Source organism: Elephantulus edwardii, unplaced genomic scaffold (assembly GCF_000299155.1).
Source record: "Elephantulus edwardii isolate Elephantulus edwardi_28Jun2011 unplaced genomic scaffold, EleEdw1.0 scaffold00008, whole genome shotgun sequence".
Lineage (NCBI taxonomy): Eukaryota > Metazoa > Chordata > Mammalia > Macroscelidea > Macroscelididae > Elephantulus > Elephantulus edwardii.
The window spans coordinates 17,090,261-17,107,547 of record NW_006399758.1 but is presented as its reverse complement, the minus strand read 5'-3'; the positions used below and the strand labels follow the sequence as shown (position 1 = coordinate 17,107,547).

Sequence of the window (17,287 nt, the reverse complement as noted above, 5' to 3'; positions counted from 1 at the left end):
AAGGGGTTGGAGAGATTGTGGCAAGGTGTAACCAGAGGAACTTTGGAGATAAAGGCCCAGAGTTAAAGGTTTTATTTGCTGGATGACTGAAGGCAAAGTTGATATATAACTGCTCAGAAATAAAGTTTGTTGGATGACTGAGGAAACCACAGGCTTCTTCCATCTTGTGCTGCTGACTTGAACTTAGACTTGGACTGAGTCGTGTCTTGCTGTTAATTTGGCTTGGGATTGCTGCATTAATCCTGTGCTTGCACTGTATGATAGCCTTTGCCCCTCACACTCTCTAACCTATTTCCCTAATAAACAGCACAACAGCTTAAATATTCGCAATACCTGGTTAATAATTAAATAGCAAACAATTTTATGATATCTCAAGAAATAATTTTAAATTTAAAAATTCCACATCAAATGATATTTTCTTACTTAAGGTTTTTGTTTTGTTTTTTTTAGTTGCTATACTTTATTTATTGCTGAGCGCCACTGAGTTGGATCTAATCCATAACTGACCCTCCAGCTGGTTTTCAGAGGTGGTAAGTAACACAGGAGGAGATTGTATTCCTTCTCCCTCAGAGCAGCTGGTGGACTTGAACCTTGTGCCTTTGGGGCTTCAGTGAAGTTTCTTACCACTAGAGCTCCTACTTGAACCAACAAAATCCTATGAGAGCAAAGAGAAGGGAATAGGTTTTTCTGGGAAATGTTTGTGGTGTATCTGAAGAGGCTAAGGAATGAAGACAGGATATTTTAATTCAGAAGACTGTTCTCAGATGTTTCACCATTTTCTCCTATTATTCTTTCCTCTGTCCCTTTCAGATGCTTTCATGTTTATGCTCTCTTCATACACCTAGACCATAGAATAGAAGCTTCACCTCTAGCTGAGCTAGTATGCCAATAGGTAGCACGAGCAGCCGAAGCAGCAGGCTCCTCCACCTCTGCTGAGTAACAATGTGTTCTCGTCCATGACCTCCTCCTCATCAAAAACCTGTCTCCCAGAAACTATCCAGACTGGGCTGAACTTCCAGACAACAAAGTCTTCACTGTCCCAAGGGAAAGACAAAATAGAATGCTTCTTACATCTGGCTTCTGATGAATTTTTCTTGTTTTTTCTTTTCTAGCTTCCACTTTGACTTCAAAGTTACTTCTTTTCCTTTGGTATCTATCATCCGCAGCACGCTCAAGATGTGGACACCTGTTTGTTTTATACTCACTTTTAACAAATCCTATCACAAAGTGGGCGATCCTTTAATATTATGCAGGCAGCTCATCCCGACATACTAAAATATGGTTTAAATAAATTAAAAGAAAATTCTTGTCTTACATTTTTATTTTTTTAAAATTTTTAAAAATTTATTATTAATTTCCATGAAAATTTAGAGAGACTTTGGATTTGCATTCATTCACTGTTGTACTTTTCTCCCCTCCCAGTTCTCCCCCCTAGTAAACTACCCTTCTTGGAAAAGTAAAAGAAAAATTCTTTCATTGTTTTACAATCCCTTCCCCAGGTCCACTCCACTATGCAGCCTTCGCTCTGGACTCCTGTCATAACAAAAATACCTAATCACATATCCCTTTTAAATAGTTTTCTCCCTCATCTGTTTCAATGCAGTATACATTATTGAACCCATCTTTCTCAGTCTCCCTGCAACACCGAGGTCAGTCCTCCTGTTTTACAACAGTGGCACCATGCAGAATTTGTCCTTTTGTGACTGAGATACTTCACTCAGCATAATGTCCTCCAGAGTCACCCATTTTGAATAATATTGCATGAGTTTCTTGTTTTTCAATGCTGCATAGTAGTCCACTCTATGAATATACCATAGCTTCTTTATCTATCTGTTTGTTCATGGGCACTTAGGTTGTTCCCAATTCCTTGTTATTGTGACTAAAGCTGCGATAAACATGGGTATGCATATATCTGCTTGAATGTCATTTATGGCCTCTTTGGGGTATATTCCCAGTAGTGGAACTGTTGGGTCAAATGGTATTTCTATTTGCAACTTTTTGGGAAAGCGCCATACCGCCTTCCACAGTGGTTGCACCCTATTACACTCCCAATAACAGTGAAAAAGGGTTCCAGTTTCTCCACAACCTCGCCAGCATTTGTTGCTTGTTAAGTTCTTTTCTTAAATAGGAATCTTATTTAAATTTGATCTGTGAAGGAGATCTGAAAAGAAAAGCTTATAATGTATGTATGCAAACAAATATAAAATAAAACGTTTTAAGACATCGGTAGGGAAAAAAAGCTTATACTGTACATTTAATTATTACCTTTTGGTCATTTAATTAATTGACTTTATGAGAGTATCACAATAATTTTTTTAAAGAGTTTATATCAATACCTAAATTAAGCCTACTTTAAGAATGCCAGTGAAGCATTTTCTTAGAACTATGAACAGGGATATTAGTCAGTTAATCAAAGAGCAAACTTTTTTAAGAGTTGAAGAGGAACATTTTGAAATAAAATTATGTCTTGTAATATCCACAAGTATTAGTTAATGTAATAAAAATCAAATACCTGTTTTTTTCTAGAGCGAGGATTTTCTGAAGTTACCGAATGACTGTTGAAACGTCTTGTCTTGCTTTTACTGGATGTTCCAATGTCCTTTTTTCCACCTAAAGTAGAATACTACCATGAAACAGTACTTTGTTGAAGTCAGTGTGTATGCTAAGAGAAAAATCTCAGAAATGGAACAGAAGAATACAGCAATAGGACTTGCTGAAAATGAAGGAAACTTAGAACAGTTACTGATTATAAGATCAGTTTTAATCTTTAGTATGCAATGTATTTATGAAGAAAACAAAAGCTCTCCAAGTAGGAAGAAACTGGAGATAAGTGATTATTTCATTCCACTTGAATCAATGATCAGCATCCATGAGAGCAACAACCAACAAATCAGTGGGCAAACTGGAAGAGCGTGGTTACACTGTGTGTTACACTCTTTAATTACTATCATAAAACGTGTATGTATGAATGACTGAGTGGAAGACCAACTGCATTTGTAAACTTTCATTCATTTCACAATGAAACAAAAAAATAAATAAATTCTAGAAATTAAAAAAAAAATCATTAGGCAAATAAATGCAAAGATAACTCTCGAGGGATAGCTGACTCACACCACAGCCTTTTCCCCGACTCATGAATGGAAAGCAGGAAAAGGGAAAACAAAAGAACTGCTGTGTTCAAACTATAGTGCTATCTGAAAATAAATACTAACACATAAGAAGAATGCACAAACTAGTCTTAGAAGGATGACACAGGAATGGTTCCTTAGAAAGGGAAATGGGAGCGAGCATTATCCTGAAGTCAGAATGTGTCTTACAACTGATGAATCCACTACCTAATATTGTTTTTAAATCAACTCTGCCTCTTATAATGGATGACATCTTGGAAACAAGGTAATAAAAGCTTTATTCTGTTACAAAAAAAAAAAAAAGAAAGAAGTTGGTGACTTTGTCATGCTCACTTTAGACAAGTCACCAGAAAAGATTTACTGCTAGAAAAGGACTTTATGGCTGGTCTATGAAAATGAGGGAAACTCTCCATGAGGCGGACTGACACACCTGCTAAAACAATGAGCCAAGCACATCTTTCTGTTAGATGACTACCATGAGCTGGAGCCAACTCGGCTGCATACAGTGACTTAAACTTAAATAATTTAAAGTTGAAACAGCATGACTTAAAAGCCCTTGCACAGTACTTAGAACATTCCTTTGATGAACAAATATACATCTCTAAAAAACATTCAAAGTAAAACTGAAAAGAATTAAAAATGTCTTTTCAAAAGCTTTTAAAAAAATAACAGGTCTTCATAATCTGGAAAGGTCTTTCACAAAGATAATAAATTATACACACAATAGAGAAGGTAAGAAAGGAAACAGTCTATATCTTTATGTGTCAGAAAAGTTATTACTTAAAGTTACTGAGTATAGTTAAAGCTCTGTATTATAGTAATAAAAGTACTTTATGGTAAGGACTGTAAATAACTTTATCACTTAATTACTTCAGTTAATTAACTCTATGACTCTAATGTATTTTATTTTCTCATTCTTCAGTCCTCTGAAGTAGTTATTTTTGTGTGGTGTTGTCAACAGTTGGATGACCTTCAAGCCTCACCCAATTCTGTATTTCTAAAAAGGTATATTGACAGTACTCACTTTGACCAGTTTCCACTCGTTTCTCTCTCTTGTCAGAATTGTTCAGTCGGCTTTCACGGTAAAGCTTTGATAAAAAGAGGTTTTTGTGAGACCTGAATAAAATGACAAAGTTTATGATTGGTCAAGAAAATTAGCAAAGTTAAAGGAAAAGGGCAGGTGCCATAATCTCTGTAACAAGAGTCTCTTCTATTTTGACCTGGTTCCTCTGGTACTTTCCTTGCTTACAGGGCAGATTAACTTAATTCCTCCCTCTACCAAACCAAACCAACAAAACCCCCAAATAAACTCAATGCCATCAAGTTGATCTCAAGTCATAGCAACCTTGTTAGGGTAGAATCTAACTGCTCATGGGTTTTCAAGGCTATTAATCATTAAGGGAACAGACTGTCTATCTCTCCCACAGACTGTCATGGTAGCATTTGAATTCTTGAACCACTATGCAAGCAGGGCTACTAATGCACTCAGAAATTAAGATTCTTCTGGCCTTCAAAGAAGGAGAGTACTCAGACTATAAGAGAGTGAGTTTCATTCTCTCCTATAGTGTAACGATTTACTCCCAAAAGAGAAATTTCAAAACTCCTTCACATGGTGGCAGATACAAACTTGATTATAGCTTCAAATTAAGTAAATTCTTTTGCATCGTGAGACTGTTGGAAAAGATACAATGTCAAATATATTTATTTGACAATCCTGTAAAATTAGATCACCGCCCAAAAGAAGGCCCTTTAATCTTTATGTTCAACCCAAAAATAGTCTATGGATTCCGTCAACACTCTCTTGACCTGATGAAATCTTTCGCTATGTTCTCTGGACTGCTATTCTCAACCTCCTTCATCTCTACCTCCATCCCCTCACCTAGTTTAAAATCAGGCTCTCCCCTAGAGATGCTTCCCTTCTTTGTGGCTCTCTGAGGGAAAGATGATTTAATCTACTACTGTAACCATGAACTCCACAGGGTCCCAGTAATGGTTTCTATTGTTTTTTTATCTTCATATAAATGCCACGTATAGGAGCCTGAGTTCATAGAAACCTCGGCCCTAGAGGATTTATGGTACTAAGTTAAATTACCTTCATATTCTTCACTTACTCACAAACACTTATCACCACTCAAAGATTTTTTTCTGCCCTTAAATGCTATTACAATGAATTCATGGTAACAGTGCTATTATGGGCATCACATGTAACACCTTGGCTTCTCAATTCTTTGTCTCCACTAACTGCCTTTATAACAAGTCAGCCAGCCCAATCCAGAGTTTTTCTCTAGAAATCTTACATGTAGATTTTCTATTTTCTGAATATGTTATATTGTGTCATAACATTACTATCAGATTGAATTGTTTTTAGTTAATTTTATAAAATTGGAATTCTGGGACAACCATTAAAGATGTAACCATATCCTCTTCCTGCCCTTTTATCATATCCTTGTTTCTATGATGGAGCAAGAGGGAGCACTAGTGGGTTTAGTGGTAAGGAATTGCACTACCCACGCAAAGGTATGTGGTTTGAATTCACCAGCTGTTCCACAGGAGAAAGAATGAGCAATCAACTTCCGTGCGATTTTAATGCCTCTAAAAACATTCAGAAGGAACAGCTATGGGTTGTTTCCAACTCAACAGGATACAATAACAATACATGACAGAGCAAGAATTTATTAAACATCTGTACACCTATTCTACGGATCCCAGAGACAGGTCTCTGAAGTTTGGAATTTCAAATTTGGGGTAGCATAAAATTATTTCTTAATACAAGTAAGGCTTTGAGGTATTTGCTAAATCATACCATTCGTCTGTTATTTACTGTATTATATTTAGGTCTGCATGCATTATTTTAAAGGTTTATAAAATAAAGAAAATATCAAATTACTTCACCTCATTAAAGATACTGTACCCTCTGAGGATTCAGTTTCCGCAGACTCTGTATCACTAACACTTTAAAAGAAGAAAACAATCTGTAAGATGTAAACCAAAGGAAAAAGCACAATAACTTTTCATAAGGCTAATACTTTCCACAGTCAAGTAATATTCCAATTTATAAAAAACAACTTTGGAAAGAAATATTGTTAATACCAAGGGATAGAAAGTTTACCATAACACAGCTAACTTGCTCCAGATGTTCATGAAAAGGGTATTAAATCAAGGCCTCCCAAGTATAAATTAAGCTTAGTTAGTGTTGTAATCCAGCATGCATAAGGTCACTCTTTTAAAAGTCATATATGGTTCTGTTTTCATCAATTCAAATTTAACTTCTTGGCTCACGCTACATTCTCCTAATGAACTTTAAAATAAACATGTCTTCCTCCTGGTAATAGGCAAGTTAGTGTTCACAAATATATTATGACCCCTTAAACCCTGACACATTCTCTGTTGTTGCTGTAAAATGCCATCGAGTTACCTGCAACTCATACTGCCCCTGTGCAAGCTCTGAATCTTGCTCTATTCTGAACTGCATTGTCTCTGACACATCTACCCAAATTACCCTAGTCAGTGAGTCAATCCATCTCATCCAGGGTCTTCCTCTCTTACGCTGTCACTCCACCCTCCCAAGCACGGTATCCCTTCTCCAAGGACTGGTCCCTCATTGCAACACACCAAAGTATGTCAGATGGAGCTTCAAAATTCTTGCCTCCAAGGAGTAGCCTGATTTCACTCTCTCCAAGATGCACCTATTTGTTCTCCTAGCAGTCATGGTATGTTCAAGACTCTTCTCCAGCACCACAACTCAAAGGTATCAGTTCTTCTATGAGATTCTTAGTCACTGTCCAGCTCTCTGATGTATAGTATTTAACTATATTCCTCTTTCCTAAAATGACATTCACTCTGCTAACCATCTACAAAAACATTAGCCATTCTTCAAAGTCATGTTCAAGGTCACTGTGAAGTTTTCTTTATCAATTCTTTTAATATTGAAGTCTAGCTACACAACTTTTTACACTGACTTAAGTACATCAGCTACTATTTGTTTTGATTCCAGAATGGTGCAAACAATGAAGCACTTGATCTGTTTCCAAGTCACAATCCTGCAAAGTCCTATGCAGCATCTCCACTGCACTAATGCACTGCCAGAGCCAGAGCTGCCAGGGTGGCAACCGACAGCTGTTTCACATCCTTAATTCATGCAGTTCTGAACAGATGAGAAGTTTTATCAGAGCAAAGGATCTTTTATTTCATCTATCTTGATTACATAGGAGGGTCCCACAAATTCTAGTGCCTGTCTGACCTCAATAATCCATTTTTGATCTCTGGCTATGTTGCTTCTTCTTGCCCATTCTTGTCCTGACCCTGATGAATCCTGGCACTTAACCTGCTTCTTTCTGTTGGCACAAACAGTTTTGATACTGGCCTGATTCTTGATTTTTAAACATCTCAAATTTTGCTTTTAAAGAACCCTGGTGGCACACTGGCTACTAATTAAAGGATGACAATTCAAATCTACCAGTGGCTCAAAAGACCTAGTAACTTGCTCATGTAAAGACAGGTGTGGGGTGCTGTTGGGTTGGTGCTGACTCAGACATAACGTGCAACAGAATCCTCACAGCCTCTGCTGGGCCTAAACCCATGCTTGTAGCCATGGTATCAACTGATCTTGTTGAGGGCCTTCCTCTCCTTTGCTGACGAAGCCTAACCATTCCTGCTACTAGGGGGCACTCTGACTGCATTTCAAGACAGACTTTCTGGTTATTCATTTGGAAATCTGTTAGATAGTCAAGATTTTTCACCAAACTCAATTCAAAGGCACTGATTCTTCTTCAATCTTCCTTATTGTGTAACTTTCACATGCACCTATAAACACTGCACTCTAGAAAATCCAGTGGGCTGTTTTACTCTGTCATGTGATTGCTATGAGTCCTAAAAGCATATAAATCAACAAGCTATGAATCAATAACATAAAACGTGAAAGGAAGACGCTCAACCAGATGAACTGACACAGTGACTGCTTCAGTGGGCTTGAGTAAGTCGTGATGGTTAGGGTGGCACCTGTTAGAATAGGGTTCAGATTTGCTGTTCACAGGGTCACTATGGGTCATACTCAACTCTATGGCACTTAACAAGAGCCATAATCCACAAGGCACAGAATTTCTGCTTTGCTACTTATAGTGAAGGCATTGCAAATTCCAATATATGCCAGATAAGAAACCAGGCACCAGAATATAAATCTAATTAAGGCGTTCCAAACACTTTTCAGTCTAGTTATGGGTATTACTGTTGTTGTTAGGTGACATCAAGTAGGCTCTAACTCATAACATCCCTACATACAATAGTATGAAACATTTGGTCCTGTGTCATACTAATCTTGAGTCCTTGGTACAGTGAGAGGATATAACCCTGACCTATGCCTTTCCTGATTTGTATCACTGAAGTATCCTTTTGCTTTGTTTGAGTATCTGTCTCTTGATGTATGCACAGATTCAGCATGAAAACAATTACATGTTCGGGAATACTCATCCTTTGTAATATTTACATATTCTTTATTATGATCCATACAGTTTTTATCTTGGCATAGTAAATGAAACTGGAGTAAACATTCTCTGCTTTCAGCAAGGATTCATCTGACATCAGTAGTGGCCTTGCTTGTACCAGGTGTTCTTCTGAATCCAGCTCAAATTTTTGTTAGTTCTGTCAATGTACCAATCATTTTAAACATTAACTTCCATAAGGTATTATCTGCATGTGATTTCAATGGTACTGTTCTAGGATTTCTGCATTCTGTTGGGTTATCTTTCTTTGAAACAGGCTCAATGGTGAATCTCTTCTAATAGTGCATTCATTTGTTGAAACATCTCAGTTGGAATGCTGTCAATTCCTGGAGTCACGTTTTTCTACAATGTCTTCAGCGCAACTTGGCAAATTTCCTTCAGTACAAGTCATTCTTGATCATACATTACCTCCTGAAATGGGTGAATGTGATTACCAATTTTTTTTTTTTGTACAGTGACAGTTTATCTTTTTCCATCTTTTCTTTTTTTATGCTTCCTGTGTTTGGTATTTTGCTACAGAATCCTACAACACTGCAGCTTGAGGTCTGAACTTTGTCTTCAGTCTTTTCAGCTTGAGAAATGCCGATGATGTATTCTCTTTCGGTTTTCTAATATTAGTCTGTGTATTTCATCAAAGTACTTTATCTTGCTTTTTCAAATTACTTATGAAATCATTTGTTTAGATCTTTTTAACATTTCTTCCATCTCCTTTATCTACTTTACATTCAAGATGGTCAAATTTCAGTCTGACATCTACTGTATCTATTCTTGAGATGGTCTCTAAATTCAGATGGCATATAGTCAAGGTTCTATTTTCCCTCATGAACTTCTTTTCATTTTCAGTTTAAATCTGCATATGAGCAACTGACGGTCTGTTCTACATCTGGCCCTTGGCCTTGCTCTGACTGATATCAGCTTTACTATTGTCTCTTTGCAGAGACGTAGGCAATATGATCCCTGTGCATTATATCCAGTGAAGAGCATGAGCATGGTCAAAGATGCAGATAGGCAAATGGATAATTCATATTGTTGTTATATGCTGTTGAGTTGCCTATGACTCACAGCAACCCAATGAACAACAGCTCTGAACTCTGCTCTATCTTGAGCCAACCTCACTGTCTCTGACCCACCGACTCCCATTACCTCAGTCACTGAGCCAATCCATCTCATCTAGGGTCTTCCTCTTTCACACTGTCCCTCCACCCTTGCATTCATGATGTTCCTCTCTAAGGACTGATTTCTCCTTGCAACATCTCCAAAATATGTCAGATGGAGCTTCAGAATCCTTGCTTCTAAGGAGCAGGCTGGTTTCAACTACACATGTCCTTTATAATGTTGAGTCAGAACTGGAGGAACACAGAAGTGACAACTCCAACTTTCTGCCAGAGAATGCTGCCAAAGAGGTATCACTAAATTATTTATTTCCACTGCTGCTTTGCTGAAGTCAGAGGCTCCTAAAGAGCCCAAACAGCTGCGTAAACTTGTCACTGGAGAAATGAGCTTTAAAATGACACAACAATGTCTGAGGGGCCATTCTGAGCAGTGGAGGGTGCTCACGGACTGAGTGTGGTAATGAGAGATCCAACTGCCAAGTGCTCCAGAGGCTCTGGGTTTGTCACATATTCTACTAGGGCAGAGGTGGATGCAAGGCCACACAAGGTGGTCGGAAGGGTTGTGGAACCTAAGAAGGCTTTTTCAAGAGAAGATTCTCAAGACCAGGGGAACCCTTAACTGTGAAAAAGAACTTTTGTTAGTGGAATTAAAGGAGATTCTGAAGAACATTACTTAAGTGACTGAAATCATGACTGACTGAGCAAGTGCAAGAAGAAGGGCTTTGCTTTTGTCACTTTCAATGATCATGACTCTGTAGATAAAACAGTTATTCAGAAATACCATATTGTGAATGGTCACAACTGTGAAGAAAAGATCCTGTCAAAGCAAGAAATGGCCAGTGCCTCTTCCAGCCAAAGAGGTCGAAGTGGTTCTGGAAACTTTGGTGGTGGCCGTGGAGGTGGTTTTGGTAGCAGCCGTGGTGGGGGAGGATATGGAGGCAGTGGGGATAGTTATAATGGGTTTGGTAATGATGGAAGCAACTTTGAGGCAGTGGTAGCTACAATGATGTTGGCAATTACAACAACTGTCAAAGCTTGGACCCATGAAGGCAAACTCTACAATCAGCAGTTTTGGCCCCTATGGAAGTGGAGGTCAGTATTTTGCCAAACCACGAACCAAAGTGGCTCTGGTGGCTCAAGCAGCAGCAGCAGCAGCAGCTATGGCAGCGATTGGCAGATTTAATAACTGCCAGGAAGAAAAGCATAGTAGGAGACAAGAGCTGGAGAAGTGACAGGTACAAGAGATTTGTGAACTCAGCCAAGCACAGTGGTGGCAGGGGCTAGCTGCTACAAAGAAAGTATGTTTTAGATAAAACTCATGTTGATGGGCAAAAAACACAAGGCCTGTATTTGTGACTAATTGTTTAACAGGTTATTTTTGTTTCTGTTCTGTGGAATGTGTAAAGCATTCTGAAAACAAAAGGGCTTTAATGTAGATACTATTTTTTTTTCACCCATGCTACTGATTGTTAACTGTAAGAGTTTGATAATGACACTGAATTAGCGTCTTAAAAAAAAAAATAGAAGTGACAACTCTAAATGGGGAGCCGGACAAGGGTTCTGGGAGGTAATCTCTGAGCTGGAATTTACTAAAGAGTCTGTGTTAGAGAAAACAGAAGGAAGGGAACATAAATCAGAAAGAACTACATAAGAGTAGACAGACATGAAAAGCATCTAATATTTGAAAATCAGGGAGGTTTTGTGTGGTTAGAAAGCACTACTGTATGGGGACAAAGAAGTGGTAATGCTCAGAGGTGAAGATATGGCTATTGAAAGCTTTTTAATAAAGTCACGCCAACTAATTATGATTCATATAGTAAGAAACAGGAAAGCAGCAGAGGTTGGTTTTTAAAATTCATGTTCTTTTATTTATTGATTGAGCTTTCTTTTTCATTTGAATGAAGGTTTTATAAGACATACTCATGTTCGTTTAATCATTTATACGCAGCAGAGGTATTCAGATGAGAAATTATTTAAACAGATTCATTTTTGTGGGAATCTAACTCTGGAAGTATGTCAAAGGTAGGTTGACGTGGTATAAAGGTATACATTCATCTAGAGTAAAAATGGTCAGAAAGAAGAGATTAGAGGCCTTTCTGAGATAAAATCCATCAGGCACAGAGGCAAGTGAACATAGGCAAAGAATTAATGTCAGGGTACAGAAAGAAATAACATTAAAAGTGCCATTTTAGACACAATAATTGATTTGATATTCTTGTGTCTAAGAAAGTATTAAGAGTGTAGTACAAAAAGTTAATATGCTCAGCTGTTAACAGAAAGGAGTAGGTACAAGCTTATCCAGAGGCATTTCAGAAGAGACACCTGGTGCTTTAGCTCTAAACAATCAGCCTTATAAACCATCTTTCACACATATGATGGCCAGAACTTAGAATCTACTCTGGCAACTAGTGGTACTAAAGCAGAAGAGGAGGGTATATGAAATTTATTCTTTATTTGCAAGAACCATGCTTTTATTTAACCTATACCTTTCTTTATGGTTATTTTAATGCTTTTTTATTTAAAGCAGCATTAAACTACTCAAGAAAGCTAAACCAAAAAGTTGTAGGCCTTGTTTGTATTGTTACGGGCCATCGAGTCACCTGCAATTTGTAGTGACCCTATGTACACCAGCTCTGAACCCTGCCCTATCCTGAGCCAATCTCACCATCTCCAACAGACTTAATCCCATTTCTCTAGTCACTGAGTCAATCCATCTCATCTGGGGTCTTCCTCTCCTGTGTTGTCCCTCAATCCTGCCAAGCATGATGTCCTCCTTCAAGGACTGGTCCTTTTTGGCCATGTGCCCAAAGGATGTGAGAGAGAGCTTCAAAATCCTTGCTTCCAGGGAGCGACTTGGTTTTACCCTTTCCAGGAGAGACCTATTTGTTTTCCTGGCAGTTCATGGTACGTTAAAAACTCTTCTCCAGTACAGTAACTCAAAGGCATTGATTTTTCTTCTATCATCCTTAGTCATGGTCCAGTTCTCTGATGCATAGCAAGTAACTGTGACCACCACCGTCTGTATTAGGTGCACCTTAGTCTCCAGACTGACACTGTTGCTCTTCAGTACTCTGGAGAGGTCCCTGATAGCAGACTTTGCCAATGCAATTCATCTACTGATTTCCTGACTGCTGGTGCCAAGAGTATTGATTGTGGAGCTGAACAAGGTGAAATTGTTAAGAGTCTCAATCTATTAAAAATCAATCATGAAGCTGCCAATTGGCCAGTGGTAAGAATCTTTGTTTTCTTGATGTTGTGCTTCAATCCAGTTTGAAGACTATAGTCCTTGATCTATTGCAGCAAATGCCCTTATTGATCCTGAACCATGCTGTCTTACTAACTACTACTTCCCAGTCCAAGTATAGGTTATACATGAGCACAATTAAGTGTGCTGGGATTACCATTCTTCTCAAGGTTAGCCACACAACATTCCACTAGTCAAGAATGATAGGACCAAAATGTTGAAGGCCTTAATATTTATTAAACTTTTATTTCCTAAACAAAATGAATCAATAAAAATGAAATCACTACTTCTCAAAATGGTCTTGGAAAAATGTCTCTGAGAAATAAGACATCAATACAGACAATGAACCAGTGAGGAGCAGGTCATGTCCTCAATGTAGGTACTATATCACAGTCCTGAACTGTGACCACTGCAGTGCTCATTCAAACTAGATTCCAATTCTGAACACCATATATGTAGCAAAGATGAGGTCTTTAAATTTATTAAGCCATGGTCTCACAAGAAAACAGTTTTATCTACTGCCAGATAGAATCATGCAAAGATCACAAGTGTTTCCCTGATAAAGATGGAAACAGAGAAGGAATCAACCAACCATAGGTTCACTAGAAAAGATTTTTTTTTTTTCCGGTGAAGCAAGGAAAACTTTATTGTCCATGGGGAATGCTGACAGAGACCACAACCTCCCAAGGGTCAGTCTTTAGAAAAGATTTTTAATGTAAAGTATCTTCCTCAGGAAGGTTAATTTTATAAGCCAGACAGCATAAAAGGAAAACTCAATTTTGTTTTTTAAAAAAATAAAAATATTCCCAAAGGAAAAAAAAATCTGAGGCTGAACTACTGTCTCTCATATGTATGACTGGTAAAGCATGTTTCCTTTCAGTTAGCATTTGAATAATTATTTCTTTAGTTGCTATCAAATGAATTGGTTTGTTTTCCTGGGAGAAGATCTATGACAGTATCTTAAAGTGCCAGAACACTCCTCAGAACAGTGAGGAACCTGAGGGCATGTGAGACCAAAGAGAAATCTCATTTCAGAGCACAGACTCTGAAAGCGGCAAATGAAATAATCTCTATTATTTAAACATTAGGTTTTCCACACTTTTTATATCTGATTAACATATATAACAAAATTTGCATAAATTAGGTAATTCCATAGTACTCCAAATACCCAAATGTTAGTCATTAGTAATATATGCATTAATAAATCTTTAATAATTGATTAGCCTCACATTTACATAAACGTAACACACTGCTAACACACAAAAATTTTATTAACCAATACGTTTACTAACCTTTTTTCTATATCCAAGTTAGGTGGAGTTTCCACTTCAAGAACATTACTATTAGGTTTTTCTGGAAAACTTAATGTTCTTGCTCTTTTACTTTCCACTACTTTTGTTGCAGCCTTAAAATGGGACATGAAAGTAGGTAAGAAAGTATCAAGTAATTTAAAATAAAGAGCATAAATTACATTTTCTTAGTTTTAAGATGGTCTTAACCAGTGTTTATTAAAAAAAACCAATAAAATAAAATTAAAAAATATAAAAAAAAATCTGTTGGCCTTCTCTACATCAACAAAGAAAACACTGAAAAGGATATATGAAAAGCAATACCATTTACAATAGCCAACCACAAGATTTACACTTTGGAATGAACCTAACTAGAGACACAAGAGCTCTGTGTAAGTAAACCACAAAACACTAGAAGAAACAAGAAAAGACTTAGTTAAATGGAAAGGTATTCCCTGTTCAAGGACAGAAAGACTCAACATTGTGTTTACCAAAAACAATCTTCAGGTTCAACATACTCCCAATACAGACACCAATCTCATTTTCAAGGAGTATCAGAACAGAGATTAATGGATGCACTTGGGGGGGGGGAGCATAGTAAAAAGCAAGCTGCAATGGAGATTTGATCAAACTAGGTAATCGGAGGCACTGATCAACAGTAACTATAGTATAATATGAATGTATAAAACAATGCATATGAATTAAACATAATATAGGAATGACTGTATGAAAACCAATTTTTAAAAAAGTACCAATTTTACATTTCCTAAAATTTAAAAAAACTAAGAATGTTTTTATCAATTATTCTAAGTAACCCCATTTTGGCTTTAAGTTACAAAAATAACTACTAAAAGCATCTAAGTACTTAATTAATTCTCCTAAATATTCATTCATTTCAACATTTTGTTACATTCTTCTATAAAACCATTTACATTTTCTGAATAACTATAATTCTATTTTATATATCCTACTGTAGTTAATTTTTCCTGACCACTGTTAAGTCTTGCTGAAATCTTCTATCTGTAGTTGCTAAATTAACAGACTGGACAAAGGTATTCTTTTTTTGCTTTGCATTAGTTTTAGCTCTGTTCTAAGTAGAAGCATTTGCTAGGAGAGTTTTGTTTTCTCCTTGCTGCAGTAGTTAATAGTTAAAAGTTAACTTCCCTTTGGGCTCTGATAGCAATATTCATCTTGTTTTCCCTGGGACAGAACAGTGAACAGTATAAAGGAGGAAGCCTACTGTCCTCAAGACGACATTAAGAACTGGATAGCATGACAGGGAAGTGACCATTACCTAGATGCAACCCCCATCCTTTTCTTATAAACACCTTCACTCAGCCTCCAGACAGGAAGGCAGATTTGGGAGACTCCTATTCCTTCCTCCTTTAAATCAGTAAATAGTAAATCTCTTGTTGTTATTTCACCCTACACCTGCACCTGAGGCTGGCTTTCAGCTGCAGGCAGTAAGCCATCCTGGACTTGTAGGAACGTACCTTCATTAGAAAAGTTGATGATTTTTCATTTAGTACACAATTCACGTAACACTTAATTTTCTTCATCATGTGATTGTAGCTGAAGTGTTGAAAAATAGAATGGAATGCATTTTTCTGAGAGATAATCGAGAGCAATTTTCTTTTTAAAGGCTAAAGAGATCATAAAATTAACACAAAGTTACAATCAAGAAATTATGTCATATTACTGAAACAGAATAATTTTGTTCAAAATATAAGAGATACAACTGAGAGCTTTCAAAATTTTTCTTTTGATACAAAGGGTCCAATGACATATGTTCTTCTTGACTTTAGGATCCTTAATTTTTTTTTTTAAATTGTACCTTCATTTCAGATACACACAAAATGGATAAAAAGGATAGTATGATACTAATTATCTACTATTCATGATGTATCTTAATAAAAACAACATTATTAACACAGATGAAACTGATTTACTATCATTATCTGATTGTACCCTCACTTCCTTCTCAAAGGAACCATGATCCTTAATTTACAATCTTTAATCACAAGGCATTCCTTCATGGTCATATTACATATCCAAAAAGCATATGTAGAATTTGCTAGAATTTTTAAAATTTTATATCAATGGTGTCTTCTTACATATATTCTTTTGAACCTTACCATCTTTTGCTCAAATCTATATTTTTGAGATTTATTCATGCTGGTGTGTATGTGTTTCATTGCAATCTAATATTCTGTTGAATAAGAAAGTAATTTATTCATACATCCTCTCAGCCTTTGGAGGCATTTAGTCTTTTTTTTTTATGACTACAATGTTATTCTGCACAATACAAGTTTCAAACATGCAAACAAGATGAACTGGTAATAATGAGTGACAGAATGCAAAAGTTGGAAACAGAAAGGAAGATTGAGCAGTTGGAAAACATGAACTCAGTGACAGAAATGGAGCTGGAGAAAGAATGATTGAATTTTACACAATCAATGACTTATTTATTGCAAATACCTTTTTTTAAGAGACATAAACGCAGGTTATACACATGGATTTCACTGGATGGTATACATAGGAATCAGATCGATTACATCTGCGGAAGGAACCGCTGGAGCTCAGTATCAGCTGTGAAAACTAGGCCAGGAGCTGACTGTGGAACAGACCACCAACTACTCATATGCAAGTTCAAGCCGAAGGTGAGGAAAATTAAACCAAATCCACGGGAACCCAAATACGACTTTGAGTCTATCCCACCTGAATTTCAGAACCATCTCAGGTACAGGTTTGAGGCCTTGAACACTAACGAGCGAAGACCAAATGAGCAGTGGGAGGAATATCAAGGGTATCATCTGGAGAGTGCAAATGGTCATTGAAAAGGCAGAAGAGGAAGAAAAGACCAAAATGGATGTCAGGAGAGACTCTGAATATTGCACTGGAGCACAGAGAAGCCAAAGCAGAAGGAAGAATTCAAGATACTGAAGAGATGAACAGAAGATTTAAAAATGCAGCGTGGGATGACAAAGTAAAATATTACAATGAAATGTGCAAGGAG

The 17,287-nt window shown here is 37.0% G+C and overlaps 1 protein-coding gene and 1 pseudogene across 1 annotated transcript in view; one reads left to right on the top strand and one right to left on the bottom strand.

Moving 5' to 3' along the window:
- TERF1 (telomeric repeat binding factor (NIMA-interacting) 1) overlaps nt 1-17,287 on the bottom strand; it is a 48,914-nt gene that overhangs the window by 9,685 nt on the left and 21,942 nt on the right. Inside the window, exons 5-9 of the mRNA XM_006880462.1 lie at nt 15,765-15,914; nt 14,275-14,387; nt 6,021-6,080; nt 4,153-4,244; nt 2,513-2,610 (exon numbers count right to left, since the gene is read on the bottom strand). Coding sequence (XP_006880524.1) covers nt 2,513-2,610; nt 4,153-4,244; nt 6,021-6,080; nt 14,275-14,387; nt 15,765-15,914 — 513 coding nt within the window. The remainder of the gene's footprint in view (nt 1-2,512; nt 2,611-4,152; nt 4,245-6,020; nt 6,081-14,274; nt 14,388-15,764; nt 15,915-17,287) is intronic.
- On the top strand, nt 8,974-10,921 carry LOC102876781 (annotated as a pseudogene).